Source organism: Cavia porcellus, unplaced genomic scaffold (assembly GCF_034190915.1).
Source record: "Cavia porcellus strain 051 isolate PalLab524CR breed Dunkin Hartley unplaced genomic scaffold, mCavPor4.1 scaffold_8, whole genome shotgun sequence".
In the NCBI taxonomy this organism is placed as follows: Eukaryota; Metazoa; Chordata; class Mammalia; order Rodentia; family Caviidae; genus Cavia; species Cavia porcellus.
The window spans coordinates 31,059,027-31,086,509 of NW_026947491.1; the positions used below are offsets into that span (position 1 = coordinate 31,059,027).

Genomic DNA, 27,483 nt, shown 5'->3' on the forward strand with positions numbered 1-27,483 from the left:
ATGAAGCCCATGCTGGCCTTGAACTCACAGTGGTCCTCTTGTCTCAGCCTCCTGAGTGCTGGAATTATAAGCCACCATGCATGGCTCAGCTCACTTTTACTTAAAATAAAAAATATGCTTTTCTCTCATGTATTCTGTAACTTCATGACTTGGGAAAATACCAAGTTGTCATCCATTTCTCCCCTCACCCTGGATTTCAAAAAAAGGACTAAAAAACCGATTTCCTAGTATATGCTAGGGTTATGATATATATTTTCAGTTCAAAGAAATTACTAGATTTTTCTACAACTTTTCAAAATTACTAGGAAATGATAATGACCAAATAATACATTACAGTTATAATACATTGGAAGTATCTAAATTCTATATGACTAAGGTAGGAGGTTAAGGATAGGATACAGGTAAGAAGATACTATAGGATACAGGTAATAAAATACGTGAAATGCCTCATGTTCTACACTGAAAAGTTTTGCAAAGTTCTTTTAAAAAATATAAGGAAAAACCACCTACCACAAATCAGCGGGCAATGGAAACACTTACCAAAGAGAAGGCCTGTGCGTTATAGACAGTAAGGATATTCCAGCCCCTTTCGCAGCCTGAAATATCTTTCCTTCGACATCAATGCTGACAGCACTGGTACATTCATCTAACAGTGCATATTTTGGTCTTTAAAGAAACAAAAAAATTAATTATTTTCCTCTTTGAAACATACATCTTTCTTTGGAAAATGTTAAATTGCAATACTAACAAGTTCAAACCAGTAAAGAGGCATATGACATTATTAAATGTGATAAGTGATAAAGAAAAAAGCAGTCACGCGTTTTTCCACTTAGAGTATCACATTCTTCTTAAATTCCTCCTCACAAGATAATAACCCTTATTGCCAAGTAAATGAATAAATCATAAATATGAGTCCTAGGAAAGATGAGGCAGATTACTGAGTGCACATTATCCTGCAGAAGACAGGTTAATTCTTGATCATAAGGTTTGATTAATTACATGAAAACAGATTTACAGGAGCTAATTACTAAACTGGCCACAATCCTTTTCGCACAGATATAAGGAGAAGATTATTTTATAAACAGCATGAATAACCAAGCATTATTAGTGGAATTTCATCACTAGAAGACTGCAAAAATGAATGTGCCTTCTCACAGGTATTTAACTTCATACTTCTTATGGTTTGGACCAAAAATCTCCCCTCAAAGGCTCATGTGTTCAGACTTGGTGAGTAATCAGATCCTGGGTGCACTAATGTGCTGCATGTGCTAAATAGCTCAGTCTTTCTGTGAGGAGGGGCGAGGGGGTGGGGAAGGAAGTACATCACTGGGGTCTAAGCTGGGAGGCTATGTCCTTGTCCCCTTTCTTTCGTCACTGGCTATTCCCTTGCTCTCTGCCTTCTGGCTGCCATGGGGTGAGTGGCTTTCCTCCCCTACGCTGTTTCTGCCTTGAAGCCAACTGATCATATACTCAAACTTCTGAAGCGATGAGCTAAAATACATACCTTTTGTCCATAAGATAAGTGAGTCTGGTGTTTTGTTCTAGTAATGTAAAAGTCAGTGTTATTCTTGGTTGTCAACTTGATTGGTCTGAGAGCCACCTAAGAGATTACTAAAGGACACCATGATGTGTATGTGTGGATGGGTCACAGAGACGTGACTTTGGGGAGTTTAGTTGTCAGTCACTTTTCCCATGTGCTGCGTCCTGGCTGCCATGAGGATAGCAGCTTTGCTATACCACACTCTCTTGTCATGATGTTCCATTTCTTCTGTTTACTCCTCTCACATTTTTATCAGCACCTCACTCTCATCTTTCTCTGTCCTTTTCCTTTCCTGCCACAATTCCACTTTGGACTTCAGGTATGTATCTGGTATTTACTAACATGATTTTGCTTAGATACTGGGAGTAAGTTAGATACTACACTGTCACTCATGATTCACTTTAGGGTTGAAAATTCAGTTCCCAGCTGCCAGTATAATTTTCCTCATGAAGTTATTTTTTAAATAAATGACAAAAGAAAAAAATAAAATTAGTAGTAATTTCTTATTCAGCAATAAATACAGTAATTACTCAGCACTGTAAGTTATTTTTCTAAGATGAGTTTGCTTATTAATAGGATCCCGTTACCTATTCTGGGTAGACAGTCAAGGATAATAGGTAAAGATGTCATAGGCAATTTAACATTCATTACACTCTAAAAATGCTTGCTTGCCATGTAAAAAACTAAAAACCTACTGCATCTGCCTCAGGACAACATTGATAGATATAGCTTTATGGGTTAGTTTTTGGTTACTGTTCTGGCTTAAGTATCAAGTGTTACTTCTTATCTGAATTGATTAGTATTCTGTGAATGATTTAAGTGGAAAAAAGAAGAAAATATAAAAGAGATAAGATTGTTTCTTTGTATCGAGGTGTTTCTAGTAGCCAATTTGTTTATTGCTTTTGGATTATTTTTCAGAATTCTTTGATCTAAATAGAGAATTAGTGCCATTTTAGAATTAGAAAAAAAATAAATATATATTTTGCACTGTTGTCATAGCAGCCTCTAATCTAGCACATGGAAATTAAATCACACCCTTCTGTTTCCTTGGCAGAATTGGGGTGTGTGTGAGTGTGTGTGTGTGTGTGTGTGTGTGTGTGTGTGATTGTACACATGCTTGTTTAAACACATCAAGGAATCTGCTACTGGTATCACTAAAAAAAGTATTAAGATAATACAGCTTCTCAGACTTTCGTTTTTCCTTGGCTGCATCATCAGAGAACAGGATTTAAGAGGAACCCAATCCATTCCCCTCAAGGCGGGACTTTCTGATCATTCTTTAAATGTGAAAATTAAAATCCTCTCAGAAAAGAGTATACTGTGATAATACTCAGCAATTCCTGTCAAAGTACTCTATTTTAGTCAACTCAAATCTTTCACAGTCCAATGCAAATCTTATTTTTAATTATGAGAAAAAGAGGAGGCAGTTCCTCAACATTATATTTTCCTTTCACCGGGTATAATTTTAAAATACCTTTTGATTTTTCTCTTTTATCTTCTGTCAATAGATACTTTTTAAAATAGTTGTTCATTTTCATTGATCTTACTATCGCTCACGAAATTTCCATTTATATTCTTATAACTTGATCATAATTTATTACCAAATTTTACCCATGATATTTTACATACACAAAATTTCAGTTATCTATTTCAAATTACAGGAATTTAAAATTTCTTTGGACTAACATCTTTTACTGATGCATCTTTATTGCAAGGTTTATCTTAACACACTGAAAAATTTACAGTCTCACTTAAGATGACATGGCTTTTCACTAACTATGGGATCATATTACTGAATATCTACAAAGACTTAAAGCCATTCAGGGTAATAAGGGTAACAGCTGGTCACCAATGCCAAGTCACAAAGTTTACTCATGAATCTCATCAGACAAAGCAACTGTTGTTCTCTAAGAAAATAGCTTCGTTATATGTGTATTATAGCAAACCTGTAAAGTAGCTTACTAAATGTGTTTTTTTAATCCTTTTTCCCTAACTGATATGTTAAGTGACCTAATTGATATGTTGAGCAATACTCTCCTCTGTAAAGAATTGCAAGAATCTCACCTAATTGATATGTTAACCATTGTTGCCCTCTCCAAACTACAGAAGTTGTGCTAAAACAAGCTAACAAGGGTTGTTAATCACTGTTAGGTGCCTCTATTCTCCGCTAAAGAGCTAAAGAAAACTAGAATGGCCCATTAATTTATACTTGTTTAAAGTAACCTGCTTGTGTGCAGAGAGATTTGCGTATGAGTTTAACCCCTTACCACCTGACCTTGACACATAACCACCGTTTTCTGTTCTGTATGGCGCCTTATTGCCTCCCTCTCCCCTCACCTATCTATCTAGGCCATAAAGAATTTGGGTTTCTGGTGACCTCCTCCCGACCCAGTAATGATCTGTCATAAAATGAGCCTGCCCCAAATTTTAAGAACTGTTTAGCTTCAAAGAAATTACTGGGAAATACTATGGCCCAAACCCCAATTGGTGCTTTCCTTTTGTTCTGTATGCATCAAATGAGTTAGATATCAGATCTTTGTAAAACTTAAGTTTCAGCTTCTTGTAACTCTTGACCCCTTCGCACCCACTAGCGAAAACGAGCTGTCCTGGGATAATTAACTGTCCACTTTCTTCCCCAAATATTGCTGCAGATGTGCCACTCCGAGATAATGTCAGTCTGTAGGATGGGAGTAATTTGAGAAACACCAGGAACTCCCGAGATTGTCAGAGCTAAGTGGACAGCAATACACTTTCCAGACTTGGGTCAACAAGTTTGATGGCTCTGCAGGTTTCTTTGTCCCCCCCCCCCCCACTTTTCCTCCAGCCCCTTTTTAAAGTCCTCCCTTCAGTCTCTGGGACACAGTCTCCAAATTGGCTCCCAGAGACTGGTTGCCAGGCCTGGAAATAAAGCCCTTGCCACCTAAATTTTCGGTCTCTTGCCTCCTTGGATTTTATACCGGGACCCAAGTTATAACAGCAACATTCCAAAATACAATTTCTGAGCAAAATTTGGTTTATATTTTAACTTATCATATTTTTAAACTATGTACATTATTACAAATAGCACAATATTACAACTTATAGTTTTCCTCACTATAAAATTCCAGGCTAGATAGGAAAATATATACTATCTAGTTTCATTGGTATGAAGTTATTAAACAGATGAGTTAATTTTTGATGACTGAAATCAGAATAAAAATGATTTTGGGGGAAATCATTGGAAATGGGCATGAGGAAACCTAGAGTAATAGACATGTTCTCTTATATTATTTCAGGTATTGGTTACAGAATGTGCATGTATTAAAAGCAATTTAATTATATGCTTAAAATGTATACATTTGGTATGTAACGTTTAAAACAATGAACTCTGCATATTATATAATATAGAAAGATACATAATGCTGTACACTAGCCAAAAGATCTTTGTTATATTTGTATTATACCAAAATACCTGTAACGTGGCCTGGCCATACTGTGTATGTGTTTTCTTTCCCCCTCTGGGTAATCTAATTGATATGTTAATCAATGCTCTCCACGGTAAAGAATTGTGAAACCTAACCTAATAGATATGTTAACCATTGTTGCCCTCTACAAATAACAGATGTGGTACTAAAATCAGCTGACAAAGGATTGTTAATTACTGCTAGACCTCTGTTCTCTGCTAAGGAAAACAAAGATCTTCTTCATTAGCAGATTTCCTGATCCACACCATAAACCCTTACTTTATAAACTGTGATATGTACTTAAAGGCGGCAAGTATAGAGGAGCAACACACAGCTTTTGCAATCTCCAACTGCACTGTGTCGCTGGGCCCAGGATAAAATAAATCAGTGCTACTTTTTTAAAATATGTTTTTGCCTCATTTTTGAATTTGAGTTTGGGGGCTCGTTTGTGTATTACAAAATTTGGGGGCTTGCTCGGGATTACTGGGGACCCCCCCCCAAATTATTTTTTCACCGATCAATCGGCTAAAACATCTGTAAGTATTTGGGTTTTTTTTTTTTTTTTTTTTTTTTTTGCCTGTTTGTAATTTGAATGCACACATTTGTAATTGCAGATAAAATGAGATAACTCCCGGGGGGGCCTTTTTTGCCTGTTTTGTAATTTAAGGCTTTTGGGGCCCATTTGTAACTTTGGGCTTTGGCCCATGTGGTTTTTTTTTTTCCTGTTTGTAATTGGATGCACGCAGTGACTGCAGATGAGCTAGAGCTCCTCCTACACCGGACTCTGGGGGTTATCACCCATTTGTAATGTGGGGCTTAGGCCCGTGTGTGTGGCCTAGGCCCATGTGAGAGGTTAGGCCCATGAGTCGAACTTAGGCCTGTGTGTGTGGCCTAGGCCTGTGTGAGGGCTTAGGCCCATATGGCCTAGGCCTATGTATAGGGTTTAGGCAAGTGTGTGTAAAAGAGGCTGGTGTAGGGGACCTAGGCCCGTGTGGGGCATTAGGGCCCGTTTGTGTTCCTTTAGCTTGCCAAACTGGGGACAGAAAAACCTTCGTTTGTGTCTTTAATGTTGGGCTTGTCTTTTGTGGCACCTTGTTTAATGTTTTAGTCCTCAGTTGATTACTTGCAACCTTGGCATGCCTTTTAAAAAGTATTTTTCTTTCTGGTTAAAATGTGAATATATGTGCACATATATGTATATTTATGGTTTTTGAAAAATCATATTAACTTTACCAAGTAAAACCAGATCATACTATAATTGAGCCAGTTAAAAAAGTTACAGTTTTAGGGGCTGGGGATTTAGCTCGGCGGCATAAGCACCTGCCTTGCAAGCAGGCAGTCGTGAGTTCAATCTCTGGTACTGATAAAAACGAAAAAGACAAAAAACAAAAAAACAAAAACAAAAACAAAAACAAAAAAACCAGTTTTTTAAGATGTAGCATTTTAATGTGGTTAAAAAGACATAAAATGTTTAAATATGTTTTAATCATCTGGGCCCACTACTAAAAAGGTCATTTCAAGGATTTTGTTAAAGGTTTTAATGTTGTTTAAAAATCAAGAGAAAAAGTAATTGACTGGTAATAAGTGAAAAAAAGTGGTTTTGTCTTAAAGTAAAAATGTAAAACAGAAAATGCTTTCTTTCTGTGGCATGGCTATCAAGAGCAAAGAGCCCAACAGGATAATCTACAATACTGTGAGTTTGGGGGAGGGGAATTTCCAGGAATGCTATAGATTGTAAAGACAGAGTTGAGATTTTGATTGCTGGAAAAAAAGAGAAAAAGGAATAATTCATCTTGTACTGGAAAAAGCCGATCTAAATTTAAAAGAAATAACTATTGTGCCTAATGTGATTGGTGATTATAGAGATAAAACACAAGTTCTTGCATGTGCTGTGGACATCTGGGAGATTATGCGGCACAATTACTTTTGTTACTTATGAAAAAGCCCTTTTTGTTAAGTATATAATTTCAGTAAAACAATGGCCTGCCATGTGGCACCCTGGGACAAAAAAAGTGGTGTGCCATCCAGATGAAGCCTGCCCTCTGATCCGGAATGCCAGAACTATGTTTCCCTTTTGTCCCACCCTGATTGGACAATCAGAGGTAAGGAGGTTCCCCAGTATTGCCAGTTGTTCTCAGCAGCCATTAGGACACCCCAGAAAACCCACCAATATGCCCAAGATAGCAGAGGTGGGACAATTGGCTAATAAGTCTCCCTCGGAGTTTTCTGAAAAGATTGCAAAAGGCCTTTCACATTTTTATACACTGGTAGCACCTAAAATTGCAAGGGCCATTAATATTACCTTTGTAACCCAGTCGGCCCTTGATATTAAGCAAAAATTGCAAAAGTTTGAGAGATTTGAGAAAATGCCCCTCAGTCAGTTATTAGAGGTTGCTTAAAAGATATCTGACAACCTAGAGGGCCTTAAGGACCAGGCTTAAGAGGTTTCTGCTGGGCAGAAAGACTACACTGGTTGTTGGACTCTCCATAAAAAAGCTCTTTCCTTCCAGAAAATACAAGCCATCCAACAGATTCCAGTCCCTGTGACTAAAAAGCAAATGCGAGAATTTCTAGGAGCCATAGGACTGACCCAGAGTTTGGGACCCTGGCAGAGGCCTGTTGCCTATCTTTCCAAGAGACTTGATTATGTGGCAGCGGGATGGCCACCTTGTCTGTAGGTGATTTCCTTGGTGGCCCTCCTGGTAAAGGAAGCTTAAAAATTGACTTTTGGGCAGAAACTCTTAATTGTCCCCTCCTATTCACTAGAGACTCTCATCAAGATTCCACCAGACCGATGGCTGCCCAACTCCCAAGTCATACATTATCAGGCATTACTTACTGACTACCATCAGTTTCAAGGGAACAGCGGCTTCAAACCCTGCTACTCTGCTGCCTGATGATGCCCCTCCTTGCCTCTCCACGACTGTATTGGAGACCAGACTTGACAGATGAGTCTCTATTCAGAGTTCCTTTATATTTCTCCGATGGAAGCAGTTACATCTATCAAGGTAAGCGGGTCACGGGAGCTGCTGTTACCACAGACTCTCAGAATCTATGGGAACCAACCCTAGAGCCAGAAATATCGGCCCAATGGGCTGAACTCATTGCCCTCACTGAGGCTTCAAGTTGTCAAAGTATGCCCATGTTTGTTACTGCCCATGTTCATGGGGCCATTTATCAAAAATGGTGCTTATTGACTTCTGGCGCCAAAAGATTAAAAATGCTCCCCAAATTCTGGACTTGTTGGCTGCCATCTGGATGCCAAGGAGAGCCTTGTTATACAAAAAAATAATTCGACAGACGCCACCGCCCATAAGGCAGTCACAAAATCAGTGGGGATTAAGATATGAAATAAAAGGAATATAAACTATAATATGCTTTATGAAAGTAATTGTATTAACATGACCAAGATTGCAATACACTTTTATATATCAAAACTGTTAAAAATTTAGCCCAAAATTTTAATGGCATTTTATAGATATCAAAATTTTTAACTCTTTATATTTACCCATCTTTTCTACTTTTATAAAATAACATAAAATTGTATTTCAATGGAATTTTAGATCTTATATTCTTTTAATGATAGACATTGTATGTTACAGTCATGACAAAACTGAATCTAAATCTAATGAAGATTTTGCTCTAATTTTTAGTTTATAAGAAAAATGGGAAGTAGAGGAATGATATTCAATGGATCTCATGGAACAATCAGGTAAATCTAGAATGTACAACATTCATTGTGACAAATGCCCTGGGTTCTTTAAGTCAGTGTTTTGAAAGGTGATGGGGTAAGGGTCAAAGGGACTCTTTTTAAAAAGGAATCATTTTTTCATAAAATAAAAAAAATAATCAGAAAAGAATCAAGATATAACAAAATATAAGTGTGAAATGTACTTAGCTCTTAGTTTGAACAAACCAAATATATACAGGTTTTTAACAATCAGGAAAACTGAATATGAAGCAGGTGTTAGATTATCAATTTCTGTGTGCCTGTGACATGTTAGAATATATCCTAATATTTCAGATATTTATATTAAAGCAATTGGAGGAAAGTTTCACAATGTCTTTGATTTACTTAAAAATAGCTCCAGAATTAAAAAAAAGAAAAGTAGATAAATGAAGCTTGACAAATACTGTGTTGGATTTGTTAAATCCCTGTAATGGGAATAAGCAGTTCATTTTATAATTTCCCTTTTTTGATGAAATTTTACTATTTTTGTATACCTAAAGTATCTTTTTATGGGATGGCCAACAAGTTTCTAAGTGTTTAGTAAGGAGAAGTTGATATATTTTTTGATTTTTATTAGTTTAAAAAGTTCTCTAGGAGAGTATAAACGGTTGCGCTCTCACTCGATAATACTGAATCTGCTTCAAATTATGGCACAATTCTTGTTTCCTTGAGTGCTAAAAATGAGTAAGATAATTCTCACTAACATTATGCTTGCACAATTCAGATTCTTATTGCAATAGACCTAAGCAAAGAGAAAGGGAGAAGAGAGGGAGACGAAGAGGGAAGGAAAAGAAGGCAGAAGGAGAGAGGGAAGGAAGAGGGGAGCCAGGAGGAGGAAGGGAAGGGGGAAGGAGAGAGATTGATTTCTTCTTCAGAGAGTAGGACAACTAAGAAGAAGAAATTAGAATGGCTTTCATACTTCTCTCTCATGTGTTGTGCTTAGGATCCTTAAATTCAAAAGCCTAGAAATCTGGCTATAACGGGAAAAGTTTTAACAAAGAAATAACTTCTAAATCTTGATTTTTCTGAATCCACTAAGTCTCATGTGGGCTGATTCATTATTCCACTGGATATATGCCTCTGATTTGTCAAGGAGTGAGCAATATTAGTTTAAGAGATTACTGAATGATCATAAAGTTTTAGTTTGAATTTACTAATCTAATTCATAGGTATTCCTGAATGCTTACCTACCAAGTTTACACTAACATAAAAGTGCTTATGTATTCTTCACATCCTGAAGTTAGTAGTAATCCTATTTTAAGTCTTATCATACATAAAAATTTAATTTGGCCCTCAGTATATTAATCTCATTGGAGATTACTCCACATGGAAGAAACAGGAATAAAAACAAAACACTTGAAGATTCTGTTAAAAGAAAAAATAATCTGGTTGGAGATTTAGCTCAGTGGCATAAGCACCTGCCTGGCAAGTGCCAGGTTGTGAGTTCAATCCCCAGTACCGCAAAAAAAAAAAAAAATCTAAGACATTATATACTGTCTGCTTTATGCATTCATTTTTCCATAAGACACTTTGTTAGTGTGTGTGATATGTACAGTCTATCGTGCTGACATTCCTTGTGTGGAGTTGTGTGCACAGAACACATCTCGGTTCCTTTTGTCATCCTGCCCCTGCCCTCTCCCATTCTTCCCCCTCCATCTCTTGCTTCTCTTCCCCTTTGAGAATGATCTAGCTCCCTATTTCTTATCAGCTATCCTTTATTTGCTCCTTATTTATAATTTGCATTTCTTGAATAAAGGAAACTATATGTTATTTAAGTTTATGTGACTGATTTATTTTACTTAACATTATGATCTCAAAGTGCATCATTTTTGAAAAATGGCTCAAGTTATCTTCCTTTATGGCAAAGTAGTGCTCCATTGTGTAGAAAATACCATACTTATGATATTTTTGAATACCATACTTATGATATAGTTTTTATTTTTATTTTGGGTACCAGGAATCAAACTCAGGACTTGCACTTGCCAGGCAGGCTGAGGTATATTCTGGTCCCAAGATATTTTTAAATTAAGAAAAAAATAGTGAATCTTGTTTTGGTTATTATAGCGTAACAGCAGCTACATGAGTATCATATACTTACTTATGATAAAACATACGAGCCATGCCCATTCTTTGCTTTTCACCTCCTGACAGAACATCTTTCCAGTCCATAACAGCATCCCATCCTAAAAAAAAAAGTATGTAGATCATTTGTTGAATTATTACTGTTTCTAATAGAATGATTTCTGGCAAGTTCTAATTGTTAACATGAAGAATCTAGTAATTTACAGAGTATATTTTTGGACAAACTACAGGAGTTCATGGCCAAGCATTTTGTCTTAGATTTGATAATCTTTTAATTGTAACCACTCCTTATAATAACAAATCATATTTTGAGACAAGGCCTCACTCTGTAATTTAGGTTGGCCGTGAACTCACTACGGAGCTCATGGTAGCCTCAAACTCACAGCAATCCTGCTGCCTCAGCCCCGAGTGCTGGGATTACAGGCATGTGTCACCATGCCAGCAATAACAAATCATTTTGTAAGAATTTTAAACACTGAACCTTAAAAACTGTGTTTGATTCTAAGTATCCCAGAAATGTTGGTGGACTTCTACTTATTTTAGAAAGAACTGGAAGGACTGACAAATCTGTACTGGTAAACTGAAAGCCTCAGAGAGGAACTAATTTAAATAGCACCTGCATGCCTGACATTTCATGGAGGGTTCTCTCAGTATATATTATATTCCTTATAAGACAGATACTATTATTTCCATACAAGAATGACTCATACAAGTGAGTGATTCAGAATTCATGGAGTAACAGACATGTCTAAAGTTAACAGTTGTAGCTATCAGTGCAAAGCTTCATATCTCAGCCTAACTTTTTTTATACTTTTATCTGAGCAATCTATCTTAACTAAAAATAAAACCACGGTCCCACTCCCACAGTGCCCAATTTTCAAAGAAAATGACTGTCAAAACTTGACAAATACTTAGGACAACATTTTCAAATCCTCAGTATTTGGGATGTTTCTCAGAAAAACTGCATGCTTTTTGCCTTCATATTTCTCTGTTGAACTTTTGTCATCATTAAAATTTATAAATAACTTGTTTAAAAGGGAAGAAAAAGAAGTCTTTATTTTTTTGTTCATTGGGTATCTGAGAAGCTAAATTATCAGAATGATTAATTTTATCATTCACTGGTCAGAAGAATATGGGATTCTTTTTCAGTATCCAAGTTGAGAATCTTGGAGAGAAAAATACGTTACTTGTTAAACACAGAGTGCACATCTACATTTCTGAATATCTTTTTTCCTTGAAGAATTATTACAAAGCTCATTGAATTAAAAGTCTAAAATTATAAATAAGAACTAAGAACAGTGTTTCTCCTCTATTAATTTTGCCTGGCAATTCAATGGGAGCAACAGGAAAAATGTGTTTGAAAGTATATTTAATTTTTGCATAATCTGAAAGGGTTCTTTACACCAAAAATTAAATACGTCTAATATGATAATATATTAAAAATAACAAATACAAAAATATTTGGAAAGACTTTCCATTATTTCTAATGACACTCTCAATTCCATCTTTCAAAATAAATCATTACTGTTCATTTTCTTGGGTAAATGTCCAGAAATAATCTATTTAAAAATATAACTTTATAACTTTATATTAGGGAGAAAATCTCAAAATATTATTTGATTTTAAGTTCTTGTTTGGGGAAATTTACTGAAATAATGCTTTCACTATGACTAAATTTTACAAAATATAAGTGATGATGCAAAAAATAGATTCAAATTGCTACAAAGTGGAGAAATAGTCTAAGCTCAAATAATTTTTCCCTGATCACTAAGCACAAGGCAAAGAAATGTATCTCAGACAACAAAAAGGTTAATTTTTGCTACTTTAATAAACTAAGTTCTTTGTTCTACTATACCCTAAGGCTTTCATGAATGATACTGCACAAACACATAAATCAGAACTCTGGAGTTGTAATATCTTCGATGCTGAGACTGAGCCAGCTCAGAAAAAAAATTACTTTCCTGCTTCCTGGAGTTGCACACACTTTTTTAGTTCATATTTGTCAATTCTTTCATATTGTGTAACCTGTTTGATGGGATGGAATGAAGTTCTTATTTCTATCCTTTCCTAAGCAAAGGATGAGCTAATCCAAATAGAATTTCAGGCTTCTTCCAAAATAAGTGATGTACTTACAAATTGGAGTGTTTTTTCTTGCTTTGTGCCAATGTTTTCTGTTTAAGGATTAAGCAAGTAAAACTAGGTTCCTTTGGATATGTGAGTTCTTATTAATGTCTAAAAAGGTAGGAGGTAGCACAGCACAATTAACAGTAACTTAAAATTTGTGATTTCCTGTGCTGCTAACTAACCTGAATTTTATCTGTAAAATGGGGATTGTAAAGTCCTCATTGTTAGATTAAGGATATTAAATTATATATATATATATATATATATATATATATATATATATATATATATAAGTTGTCTGATATTCTACACTATAAACACTAAATAAACCATACAATTATAGTTATTAAATTGGAATACTTTTTTCTAAAATGGAGGGGGGCCTTCTGAGGGCATGGGAATATGGTACTTGGGATTTGCAGTATTTGTAAACTAGTTCTAGGAATTTCTCATGATTTTTAAAAGAGCAGCATATCTTTATTTTAAATTTTTATTTGGATTATTGGATTTCAAAACTACTCAAAATAACTTGCCCAAGATAAAGATGTAATATTTACTTTACCACTATATTTTGTAATCAGGAAGAAACTGATCATGTGAAACAATAAAATAACCTACATTTCTTATATGGTAGAAATTTCAAACAATAAAAATCAGTATAAAAATATCTCTCTTGTCAGCATCACTTGCTTATTACAAGCATCAAATGAAATACTATATATGAAATTGAATGTAAAATATCATCATACAAAGAGAAAATATCTGTATCAACACCGTAGCTCTGAAATACCACTCATTATTAAGTTTTGTATATTTACGTGCTAATGTGCTAAATGCCTTAGCTGTACTCTTATCTAACCTTCTCAAAAATGTTACAAAATATATTTATCCCCATTTTCCAGTTTCAGATACAGAAGGTAGTGGTAACTATGATTTGATCCTAGAACTCTGAGTTCAAAGCCCATATTCTCAATTTACTACACTGATAGTGGAAATGGACTGTGAAATGGAACATAAGATCCATGCAAAATTTAATCTGGAATTCTGGCTTGTTATTTTAGTGACATTTCTAGGCTATTGAATTACGAATTATCAAATTATTTCAAAGTGTGATTTTAAGCATACATGCATAACAACATTCATGCATACATGCATAACAACATTCTTATTCTTTAAAAAATCTCATACTCTGATGAAAAGCACATTATAGACGTTTCACTACATTATTTTATTTTATACTACTTGAGAGAAAGAGGAAAGTGAATTGGTAAAAATATGGGATTGAAAATGAGAAGAAGGGGCTGGGGATTTAGCTCAGTGGCATAAGCACCTGCCTTGCAAGCAGGCAGTCGTGAGTTCGATCCCCAGTACTGATAAAAAGGAAAAAGACAAAAAAAAAAAAAAAAAAGAAAAGAAAAGAAAATGAGAAGAAAGTTCTGTGACAACCATTTGTGAAATAATTGCATTTAATATGAACTGAGCATTGGGCAGGTGAATATTTCTCTCAAAGACTTTACACAGACCTAGAATGGTTTTGGCTTCAGGAATACTTGTGTATTTACATTTTTAAAAAATCCTTTTGCATGTTAAGTGTGGTGACATGGAGACTTGATAAACTTAGTATGCTACATCAGATATAGTACAACTGGGATTTCATCTTTTTAAAAAGCTTTTACACAGCAAAAGAAATCACCAACAGAGTTAAAAGACAGCCCATGGAGTGGGAAAAAATTTTAGCCAGTTGTTCCTTAGACAAAGGACTTATATATAGTACATATAAAGAATTGAAAAAATTCAGATTCCCGAAACATAAAGACCCAATCCCATGGGCATTTGAGATGGCTGCTCACTTCTCAGATGAAGAAATGTAAGCAGCAAATAAATATATGATAAAACCTCCAACATCAATGGTTATTTGAGAGTTTCAAATTAAAACAAAGATGAGATTCCATCTTACTCCAGAAAGGATGGCTATCATAAAGAAATAACAAATTCTGGCTGGGCTGTGAGGGAAAAGGAATCCTTTTCCACTGTGGGTGGAGATTCTTTAGAAAACCAAGATTAGGGGCCAGGGATATAGCTCAGTGGCACAGCACCTGCCTAGCAACATATAAGGTCCTGAATTTGATTCCCAGTACCAAATCAACAATACCAAATTTTTTTTAAAACCTAGGATTATAGGTCCCATTTGACCCAGCTATTCTCCTTCCTGGTATCTTCCTAGAAGAATTAAAAGCAACGTATCACAGTGATATATGTGCACCTATGTTTATAGCATCAAAGTTTGTAATAGTCGGGGGCTGGGGATTTAGCTCAGTGGCATAAGCACCTGCCTTGCAAGCAGGCAGTCGTGAGTTCGATCCCTGGTACCGATAAAAATGAAAAAGAAAAAAAAAAAAGTTTGTAATAGTCAAACCTTAGAAACAACCCAAATCCCTATCAACCAAGGAATGGACAAATATAAGCCTAAAAGAGGTTGTCAGTAATGGAAAAGCATGGCAACTGTATTTCTGTGGGCTTATTATGTTGCAATGATAGGATATATTCAAATTAAATCATAAACTAAATATAGATCCATTTTTTTAAAAAAAGAAGTCAAATGCATTTAAAAATGACAGATCTACCTCCTTCTCTCTGGACTATGTGATACAGGTGGACACTGTGTAGAATACATTCCAAATCCTGGTCTGTGTAACCTTTATCATGCATATCATCCACTGAGTCAGGATAAATGACTTGATCCCGAAGACTTCCAAGAGACATATAAGGTCTGTAAAACAGCAAGCATATAGGAATCAAGTTCTAAGTCACTTGAACTTCTTCAGAATGACATTCTGGTAATCTGAAAATAATAAAGCAAGCTTTAAACATTGCATTTCTAGGATTGTGTTTGCAACCTGTTGATGAGTACTTCTCTGGCAGGTGCTGAAAAATAATATATATATTATGTATATATAAAACTTATTTAGCTGGGCAGGCGGAAGCAGGGGGATTTCCATAAATTCAAGACCAGCTTTAACTATCTACTGAGTTCAAGATCAGTCTGAGCTATATTTAGACCTTGTATCAAAAAATGAACACATAAACACCATATCCAAACACACACCAAAACAAAATAAACAAATAAGCAAAAAATATATTGAGACATAAGTGCAAGAAAAGCTTCCACAAGAAATCATTTGACAATCATTTGTAGCAGGGAAATATATATTCTGTCTTACTGCATTTGATAACTATTGCTTCTGTACCTTAAATTTCTTTACGTTAAACATGATAAAATTTGGGGGATTGTCTCAGCAGTATAAGGAGACCAAAAGGAAAAAAAAACCATCCTTAGTAAGAAAAATGAAAATTAAAATGATGAGAGTTCCAGGTTTATGAGTGGCAAAAATTGAATGGCTTGATAATTCACTCCACCAGCTGGCCAATGGGGAAAATAGGAGGTTTTGTAGTATTGTGAAAATGCAGAATGATACAACCTATGGATGAGATCTGGCAATATGACATATTATTTGCTCTATGACTGACTTCTGGGAATTGACTTTGAATGTATACTTCTAAAAATATGAAAAAAAATGCATAGAACTATCTATTAAAGCATCATATGAAATAGCAGAGTTGTGAAAAACACTGAAATGCCCAAATGAAAATTTCTGAGTAAATTACAGGATGTCCACTATGTAGCTATAAAAAAAGACCAGCAAAGTCTTTATGAATTGATATAGTAGGATATCCATTATGCATTGTTCAGTTGAAAATAAAAGGCAAGAGTAGATATAGTAGGGTTTCTCAAGAATAGTGCTAATACTGAACTAGATAATTCTTTAGCGCCAAGGGCTGTTCTATGTGTTGTAGGATATTTAGCAGTACACCTATTCCTTACCCACTAGATGTCAGTATTGCTCCCTCCAGTGGGGTCTAGAAATAACGTCTACATACTGTCATATGTCCACTAGGGGACTAGATCATCCCCAGTTAATAACCCCAGTTATATCACTAAATGAAATACACACATATAAGGTTATATCTACCAAAGAAACACACAAGAGCATATGAGAAAGTAGGGAAATTGGTTACCTAAGGATAAAGTAGAAGACAGAATGGACAGGGGAGAGAATGACTAAATATCTTTGATATATAGTTTTGTTTTGTTTTTTTTACTTTAGAATCATGTTAAAATTTTATTACTCAATAAAAATAAAATTAAATCAACAAGAATAGAGGGAGGGAGACAAAATAATTAAACAGTATATGAAATTGATAACTACACACAGAGAGGAGTATACAGGTGGGGGTGAATAAATCTCAGTAACTTTTGAATTTGGCTATATAAATTAAGACAAAGACTAAAAAATTACTAACAAATCTTGAAACTTATCTGGCAAATTTACTTTTCGTAATGACCACAGGTTTTACAATTCTGGGACTCTTTTATATGTATTATAGGACTGATCAAATGAGTAAATTTTGGTAATGTTAGAAGCTGGAAATCTCACTGGAAGAAGTGAATGTGGGAAGGCAAGAAAAACTAATATTCAATTTGAATTACAACATTGATAAGAATTTATGATTTAAGTCACATTTATTTTTTGTATTTCTTCTCATGTCTGTGAAGACCTAACATTATCAAGAGGACATAATGTCATTTGGATAATGCATTGGGTTGAATTCAGGATCTAAAAATTACTATCTAGTCCTAACACCTTTTCTTTTCTTTTCTTTTTTTTTTAATTGTTTTAAGACAGGATCTCACTATGTAGTCCAGGCTGGTCTCGAACTCAACACAATCCTCCTGCCTCAGCCTCCCAAGAACTGAGATTACAGAGGTGTACCACCATACCTGGCCTAAAACTCCTAACTGTGGCTATGAATTTGTTTGAAACAGGATCTTTGGAGATATAATTAAGATTAAGATCTTGAGACAGGATCATGAGATGGGCCCCAAATCCAATAAATCCTCTCATAAAAGGAGCACACAGGAGAGAAAAGCCCATGTGAAGAAGGAGGTGGAGAATGGAGTTCTCCTGCTACCAAGATGGCAAGGAATCATTCTCCCCTGGATCCCGTACAGAGTGAGGACTGTCAGCATGACCTATGGCCTCCAGTGATGTGAGAAAACCACCAAGTTTTCAGTAGTTTGTTATAGTCGTCCCTGGAAATTATTATAATATTTCTTCAAAATTGACAACCTGAGGAAAGTATCAGACAAGCCAAAATGAGAGAATGCTTACAAGTTACTATGAAGTGTACAACTGGTAAACTAGATTATAGCTTTGATGTCAACACATCAATGTTAAATGTCCTGGATTTGACAGTTGCACTGTTTTGTTAAAGAATACCCCTACTCTTTGAAAATACACTCCAAAATAGGGATGATTTAAGATTACCAGTTTTTTAAAAAGGAGAATAAGCAATGTAGTTATGTGTATGTTGTGTGTATTGTGTGAGTCTCAAGAGATTTTTTAAAAATCTAAAATGTGTTTCATAGACCAGATGTCTACCTGTACTCCCATATTATACAAATCATTTGGTTGAAGGACTGATAACACAAGGATACTTTATAATGTATTTAACTATCCAAACTTTTTACATTTCAAATATTCAAATATTAATATATACATATTATACAAACTTGATTTTTAAAATAAATCTTTAGAAATTCTGCCATAGATTGTTTACACTGACATCTAACACATATATAAAATTCACCTTTTATTGTGGTGAAATACTGTGTTGCTTACATTGTTCTGATCTGATCTGCTTTGCTAGATCCTCTTTTGTCTTAATCTCTTTAAAATTAAAAAAAAATTCACCTCTTACCCCCAATACTGGGGATTGAGCCTGAGGTTACTCTCCCCCTGGGCTGTATGCCAGACCTTTTCACTTTTTGAGACAAGATCTCTGTGAGTTGCCAGACTGGCCTCAAACTTATGATCACCCTGCCTCCTCCCGAGTAGCTGGAATCACAGATGTGTGGTCACAGGTAGTTAACACTTTTAAGGTGCGCAGTTCAGTGTTTTAAATATATTCGTAAGCTCCTGTTACCATCGTAACTAATTCCAGAACATTTCCTTCAACTTCCAAAAACATCAGCTGCAGACACTTTCCATTTCTCCTCAGCCCCTGCCAGCCACTAATCTGTTTCTGTCTCCAGGTATCTGACTATTCAGGACATTTCAAATATGTAGAGCTGTACAGTAGATGTCCCCTCGCAACCAACTTCTTCCTACTTGCATATTTTCAGGTCTATGCAGCACGTAACAATGACTTATTCCTTTTTATTGCTGAATAATATTCTGCTGTCATGGCTATGTCACATTTGATTAATCCACTCATGTTACTGGATATTTAAACTGTTTTCACTTTTTGGTCTTATGGATGAACTGCTGGAGGAAATTTTTTAAGGAATTTTGACTATTTTTCCATAGAAAAATGGTGACTGAAGCATTTCTGGTTACATTTCTTGATAATTGCATATGACATATTCTTTGTTACCTTCCTTACCCCCAGTCACTTTCTTTTTTGCAAACTTTACCTCCCAGTTTACCGTCACTTTGCCTCTTGCTAGCTTCTACGTATGAGAGAAAATGCTCAATATTTGTATTTCTGAGTCTGACTTGTTTCATTTAATATGATGATCTCCAGTTCCATCCATTTTTCTGCTCATGACACAATTTCCTTCTTTTTCATGGCTTTATAATATTTTCATGGCTATATAATATTTATAATATTATCTGAAACTAATGTTTAATACAATATTAACATAAAATAGAAATTCAACACTAGAGTCAACAAACAGTTTTAATTAGGTACTCTGAGGCTACTTGGTAAAAGAAACACACTGCAAGACTAGAAAAGAGTATTTCTTGCTGCTTTCCAAAATGATGCTAGCTTAAACTTAATATAAATCAGAACCACAGCTGGCCTTGCACATCAGTGTAAAATCCAGATACTAGCCCAAAGAATAGTCCCAACACAGTACACAGCCAAGACTGCAATGACAGATTCATTCTGATCATTCACTTCACACATGATTTTATATGGTTCTACCATATCACTCCATCAATTGCCAATATTTTATACAATTGTATTTTATACTGCCATTTTCAGTAAAGACCATGTGGAATATTGGTTCCAATAATGGAACTTGAAGAGATGGTTCTGGAGTTGAATCCTAGTCTCACCGTTAGTATAGAGATCATAATTCTGTCCTAGCTACCTTATTTGTAAAGCAACTTTTAAAAATTCCATTTGTTATAAGGGTAAATGAAGCAATAGGTTTTTAATGAAGCTACAAAATACAGTGTGGTAAGATCACTTAGTAAAGTCCAGGCATGAAAAAGGTACTCAATAATAATCATCATGAAAACAAACAATTCATTTCTACTAAGGCTTAAGTTCTCTACTTAAATGATGATACAACATCTTAAAGAGGATCAGATTAGTGATGAAGTTCAACTGATGAACACTTGCCTGACATGTACAAGACCCTGGGTTTGTTCCTCAGTACAACAAACAGACTGGAAAAAAGAGCAGATGAAAACATAATTTCTGTTTAGTCAGGTAAGAGACTGTTGCTTTATGTCCCAGAGTAAAGTTTTATTATACTTAATATGATTAACAATTACTAAATTCCCAGCTATGTAGATTTTAAAGATTGTATTTTATTGAGAACTCAGAGTAGTGCCTCAGGTTTACACAGAAGCATTTCTTTTAGAAACTGGGGCAATATCTAGTTCACTGGAGCACTCCATGGAGCCTCAAAGGTATCAAAATGCACTAGGCTGACAAGTACTTTCTTTGATTCAGGAATTAGGAGGAGTAAAATATTGCACATTCTTTAGAAGACTAATGTAACATTATTTATACTTTCTTTAGGTATTTTGTTATAGGTCAATTTTCTTTGATGAAAGAGATGGAAAATGATTTCATCAGGATTCAACTTTAAAAGAAAAAACATTTTTTGCAGTGCTTAATTGCTTCTGGGATTTTCAAAAGTCTAATAATACTTTAAATACATAGTCTTGAAATTTTAAAAAATCAAAAGAAAGTATGATTATTAGATATTATTTTTATTCAGCAAGGCTAGGATTTCACTAAAATGCCAAATCATAAATATTTTACAATGCTAAAAAACTGCAAATATCATTACATAGCTTGTTATCTGACCTATTGTTAAACAAAATTATATAAAAATATGAAAACTGCTCCCTTGGAAAATTGTTATCTACCATTATGTTGGTGACACTATATAAAATATTTATGAAATTATATATTAAAAACATCAACTACTATTCTATTAAAATTAAAATTTTTTGAATTGTTTTATAACCATACAAAATGGTAAAAACAATACATTTAATATATTTAGTGAAGTACATAGCAACTAAGCATACTTAAGTTTTATTAATATGATTTAAAAACATGATTATGACATTAGTCACTACTGCATTCTCTGGAAATGTTGTCAAGTATATTTGGGAGAATGTTAAACCAACAAGAAAACATGAGAAAATGAAAGAGTATATGTACAATGTTTATATGGTTAGTTTGTGACTGATTCTCCTTCCAGTTCTGAGACCTAGACTTTAACAGCTCAAGTTTCTCTAGTTCATCAAAGTTATACATAATAAATAAGAACTTAAACTTACCTTTTAGTAAACCTTCCTTTCTAGATATATAGGCATTATCAGATTATCTTTCAAACATTTCAGGTAGATCAATTACCACGCCAAAATATTACTGGTTTATTTGATCTGTCCCATCAAAAAGGGGATCATATAACATATCTAGTCTAAGCAACACAGGAAATAGACTGTAATTGGTAGGAATATAAATTCTGGCAATTTACTGAAATAAAACCCAGAATCACTTTCATACATTGTAGAAAAGACATTAGAACAAACCCACCAGTATCACAGGATGACTTAAACAATTATCACTATTTAAATGATGAACACAATTTTTTCAAAATATGGAATTCTTATGCATTTATGTTTGAAACTATTTTACTATTATAGTAAGTTTATTTCAGAACAAACCTTTTCCCCCATAGTTACAGTTTTTTTATTGTTGATACAAATGTTTCAGAGTGTTCTTATAATTTGCATTACACTATGTTAGCATTTAAATATCTGACATTCTGTGCGGTATTTTTTTGGTAAACACTGATGTTTACTGGAGTCTACACTTTTCTATTTTCTATTCAAGACAAAGGTAGAAAGAAATGGAAAACATTGAGATAACTGTCATTTATCTCTGTCCTTTACCTGGAGCCTCTGGAATCATCACATAAAATACTAAACATTTTCTAAGCTGACAATAAATAAACAATTCAAATTCTAAGAAAAATTTATTGTACAAAATCTGTATGCAAAGAAAACAAAATTTTTCTGATTTACTTGTTTTTTTTTTTTGTCTTTTTCGTTTTTATCGGTACCAGGGATCGAACTCACGACTGCCTGCTTGCAAGGCAGGCGCTTTTGCCGCTGAGCTAAATCCCCAGCCCCTCTGATTTACTTGTTAATTGAGAATAACACTGATAAAAATTTTACAATAATTTTAACTCTATTTATGGCATGAAATATGCTATGCTGAATAATATACCACCAAATAACATAGAAAGAAGTTAGCAATCTGAAAACCACAAAATCCAGTCATTTAATAATTCATTAAAATGCACATTTTGGTACTGGTCATATCATCAGATTTTTTCATGCATAGTAAGAACACACTTGCATCCTGAGTGCATAAAAATCATTTCTACTATTTGGCAGGAAGGAAGAACAGCCACTTGGAAAGAGATATGAACTACTACTTAAGTTACATTTTTAGGCTAGGGAACTGCTAGGTTCCTTACACACAGCCTCTTATGAGCATGTTTACTACTATTAATGGGGGAATTAAAGTGTTGCCAAGCTGTTGAGAATACAAACTTCTCTAAAAGTTAACTTTAAAGAGGATTTATTGTTATGTTTGTTTACCAGGTAGAATTGTAATATTTGATCTACAAAACTACAGTTCAATAGTTTGACCTAATGATTGACTCCTAAAATGAAGACAACTTTTCAATAAAAACAAGTACTTTTTTCCTCACTATTATAAATTAACCCACAGAACAGTTAAATATAAGAGAAGTGTCCTTAAGGTTTTCCTAATAATGGAAAACTATAGGAAATCATTTTAAAAGTTCCTTTATGCTGAAAAGAAAATGTATGAAAACTAAACTATTCTAATTAGTATGTAAGAGGGACCAAAATGCACAATTTACAATTTTGTCAGTTAAAAATGTTAATACACGGGGCTGGGGATTTAGCTTAGCGGCATAAGTGCCTGCCTTGCAAGCAGGCAGTCGTAAGTTCGATCCCTGGTACCGATAAAAACGAAAAAAGAAAAAAAAAATGTTAATACACAGTTTACTTGCCTTGGGTCTAATAGTTAGAAAGCAAGGAATAAAGTCAATTAGCTAACAGCAATACTGCTGAATCTTCTTCATGGCTTAAATAATTCCCTGAAAAAAGGGACATATTCAGTGACATATTTATTTACCCTCATCATAAACAAGATTATATTAAACATCTAGGGCAAGCAACTAAAGAAATACATTGTTCATAATTAGTACAACATTTTAGACTGATTTAACAGTAGACTGGAAATCTGTAGTGATGTTCACTAATTCATTTATACAATCATCAGTCCAACATTTATTGCAATGTTACAGTGGATTTACTAGGATACCAACGGTGCTGTATAGACATAAGGATGCTGTTTTCTGCTTATATTCTATAAAGATTTGGTCAAACTCAACAGGAGCAAAATCTGTTCCAGCAGAATTGCCACTCCCTAAGCCCACATTTTTTTTCTACTCTGGGGACAGCAGGATTAATGTATGTGTGATCTATTAGGTAGGGGGGATGAGTTAAGTCACACCATGTTCTTCCTCTACTGGAATGGCTCTTATAGATCCAACTTCCATTCAGGCAATAGCTTTCCCAGCTTGTTTTCTACTTAAATAAACACACTTTTTGTCCTCAAGAGTATCTCCTTGCTTTTTTGGCAATTAGATTCATTAAGAATCAAAAGGCTCAGAAACTAGTTATCCAAAGGAAAAGTAATCAGGATACTTAAATTAGCTTTCCCCTGTATTCTCACATAGATCTATTTCCAGACCACATCATTTTTAAATTTGAGGCAAAAAAGAAGAAAAGAAAAGATCTCATTGAAAATACTAAAACATAATCTTTCTTGTGCTTCATACAGGAGAGACACAGGTTCTATCTCCTCTTTTTTGATCTCATGTGCTCCCTTATCCTTTAACAGTCATCATCTAGTTTTATATGTGTGTATGAAAAAGTGATTACTTTACATAAAGTACCCCTAAAGGGTAAATCCTGGATTTGGAAGGCATTCATATATAAAAAATCCAAAATAGCCTCTCCTTTTTAAATATCACAAAACTTATTTGGTACAAGCGCAGCCGTATCATGATGGTGTTACTGGCATTCACTCAAATGTTCTGCCCATTCTTCATTACTTCCTGATATGAAGTCTTTTTTTTTTTTCATTTTTTTTTTATCGGTACCAAGGATCGAACTCACGACTGCCTGCTTGCAAGGCAGGCACTTATGCCGCTGAGCTAAATCCCCAGCCACCCTGATATGAAGTCTTTACTTTCTTTGCAACAGATACCCTCCTCTTTTGATAATATCATAACATCAAGGGTAAATATTAATTATACCATAATGCACTGTGAAATCTAAGATTTTCTTGCTTCGTATCTCTGTAAGTATTTTGATTTAAAATTAAGGAAACAGTTTTGAGAAGTTAAAGTTTTAATAGAAAAATATTTTAGGAGACCAGGATTATGGAGAAAACCTACTTTGAAAGTGAGTTGAACATAATTTCACTTTCATAAGAATATAGCTTCCTTCAAATTAATATATTCGAATGAAAGACTATCTATGATACTTTATGTTAAAATTGCCTTGGTTCTCCTCTATCTCCAGTTTAACAAGGAATAGACACAATCTTTTGCCCTCAAACAATATCTTGGTATAGAGTCAACACACACACACAAAGAGAGAGAGAGAGAGAGAGAGAGAGAGAGAGAGAGAGAGAGAGAGAGAGAGAGAAAGCAAGCAAGAGAGCGCTGGCAATACTCTTACAAGGCAGATGAAGAACAGTAATCTTACAGGGACCTCTCTGCTGTTGCCAGTATTAATCAAGACAAAGTGGCTTTAGAACTAGACACACTTGAATCTCAAATACTTGTCTTCAGGATGACTTCAACCTCTCTAAATGTTCTCATCTATAAAATAGGGATACTAATACCTATCGTATAGAATGTAATAGAAGAAAATGAAAAAAACTATGAAGAGTAGTCACTAACACAGTAACTGTTTAACACTGTATAACTTAAAAACAAAGTAACAGGCCAGATTCTTAGCCCTTAAGATGCCCCAGAATCTATTATCTTATAAGGTCACCACATTCTTAAGATGAAATCAGTTTCAATTTATTAAATTTTAAAATTACATAGGCTACATCACTAAAGGGCAATATTGGAAATGTCATAAAAAAGAACACTACGCTGAATGTGATCATTAATGTATACCAAAATGTACCAATAAACTTAATTTTAAAAAAAAGTTTGAAGGCTGGCACTTCTAAAAACTGAGATTTCATGTTCTAACTTCTTAAGAAACCAGTTAAATATAGAAAATTTTAAAGTAAAATTTAAAGAATGATATTTTGTTTTTCCTCAGAAAGTTGAAACAGTTCAAAGACTTTAATTATCGTTGATTACCTTAGAAAATGTTTATAGTCAAATTTGGATGGTTCATTTCAAACAAGATGTTTTACTAGGGTAATTTTATTCATCTGAAACAGAGGTAGTGGATACAGAGTTTGCATCTAAAGACTTGGTAAATTCACCTTGCTTGGTAAATGCTACCTCTGAACTGTAAGGCTCTGAACTTCACTTTAATCATTTAAAATACTGTATTTAGCATGACTTATGCAGATTGTACTATTTGTATATAAAACTGTAGTCAGAAAAATTATCGAGATTTAACTTTCTATATTCTAATTAATGATGTCGCCAGTCTTGCTTATAATCAAATTTAAAATTTTATGTTGTATTTAATTTTAAAATGTGATTTACAACTATTAAGTAGTATGCATAGTATTCAAAAGTTTTATTTTTATAAGTACAGTGATGTCTCGATTTGCTAACAGTTCCAAGCTTGAACTTTGCATTACTCGAACAGCAAAGTTCAAAAAAAAAAAAAAAATCTGCTCGGTGTTCATAACTGTTGCTGGACAGTTAAACCAAAAATCGAATCAGACTTGCAAAAACCTGTGTGGGCAGACAGTGAGTTTCGTGCCGTACCATCAACAGAAAGGCAATACTTCAGTCTAGGCACTGCTTTCCCCAGACAACGTGCGTGTCTTAGCGCTAAAATATTTGTCATCGTGTGTGTGTATGTGTGTGTGTATGTGTGTGTGTGTGTGTGTGTGTGTGTGTGTGTGTGCTTAAAAAATTATTGTAATCCTGGCTCCAAAGAAACTCAGTGATCCCAGCAGTAAAGCTAAGAGGAAAACAAAGAGAACTCTAGTTAAAAAGTAGAAATCACTGTGAAAGTTGAAGTCCTAGAAAAATGAATTTGTAAGTATAATTTCAGAACCAATTTTTTCATTTCCTTTTTGGAAAAATATGTTCATTTCTTGAACTTTTCAGTACTCAAACATAAATCTGGAGCAATTTGAGTTCGACAACTGAAGTATCACTGCATGTTTGTTGTACATAATGCTTACAGTCTTTGTGGTGAATTGGTACACGTACATAGCAAACCTTAATTCTTTTTATATGTCTCTCTCTCTCCTTCCTTAATCTCTTAATACCTTTCCCACTGGGAAAAGATGGCTCATCCTATTTTTGTCTTTTATTTTGCTCTTTATTTATACTTTGGGTTTCTCATACAAGAGATAATATGTAATATTTAAGCTTGTTCATGGTCTCCAGGTACATTCATTTTTCTACAAATCACTCAGATTTACTGTTATATATAGCAGAGTAAAACTCCATTGAATATAAATACCACATTTTATTTATCCATTTATCTGTTGATGAACAGGCTGCTTCCAAGATTTAACTATTATGAGTTGTGTTACTATAAATCTAGATAAGTATGTATGACTGTAATATAATGGGGAATTATATTACTTAGAAGGGAAACTACTTAGAAGGTCAACAGCTAAGTTGAATGGATTTTTTGTTTTTTGTTTTAAGAGAGGGTCTCAGGCTGGCCTTGAATTCACAACATAGCTAGGTTAGCCTCCAACTTGTGCTGATCCCCTTGCTTCGGCCTCCCAAGTGCAAGGATTATAGTCGTATGCCACCATGCCCCACTTGAATGGAATTTTTACTTCTACTTTTTTGAGGAATTTTCATAATGACTTCCATATTGGTTGTATAACTTTATATTTGTCAATAGTGTAGAAGGGTTCCTTTCTCCATGAAGCCTTGACTGCATTTGGTATTTGATTTCTTGGTAATAGTTATT

The 27,483-nt window shown here is 34.4% G+C and overlaps 1 protein-coding gene across 2 annotated transcripts in view; it reads right to left on the reverse strand.

Annotated features, from left to right (window-relative positions):
• Abcd2 (ATP binding cassette subfamily D member 2) overlaps positions 1–27,483 on the reverse strand; it is a 62,363-nt gene that overhangs the window by 11,565 nt on the left and 23,315 nt on the right. For both annotated transcript variants that reach the window (XM_063254552.1, XM_003466778.5), the window contains exons 7-9: positions 15,544–15,689; positions 10,812–10,896; positions 541–666 (exon numbers count right to left, since the gene is read on the reverse strand). In XM_063254552.1, coding sequence (XP_063110622.1) covers positions 541–666; positions 10,812–10,896; positions 15,544–15,689 — 357 coding nt within the window. The remainder of the gene's footprint in view (positions 1–540; positions 667–10,811; positions 10,897–15,543; positions 15,690–27,483) is intronic.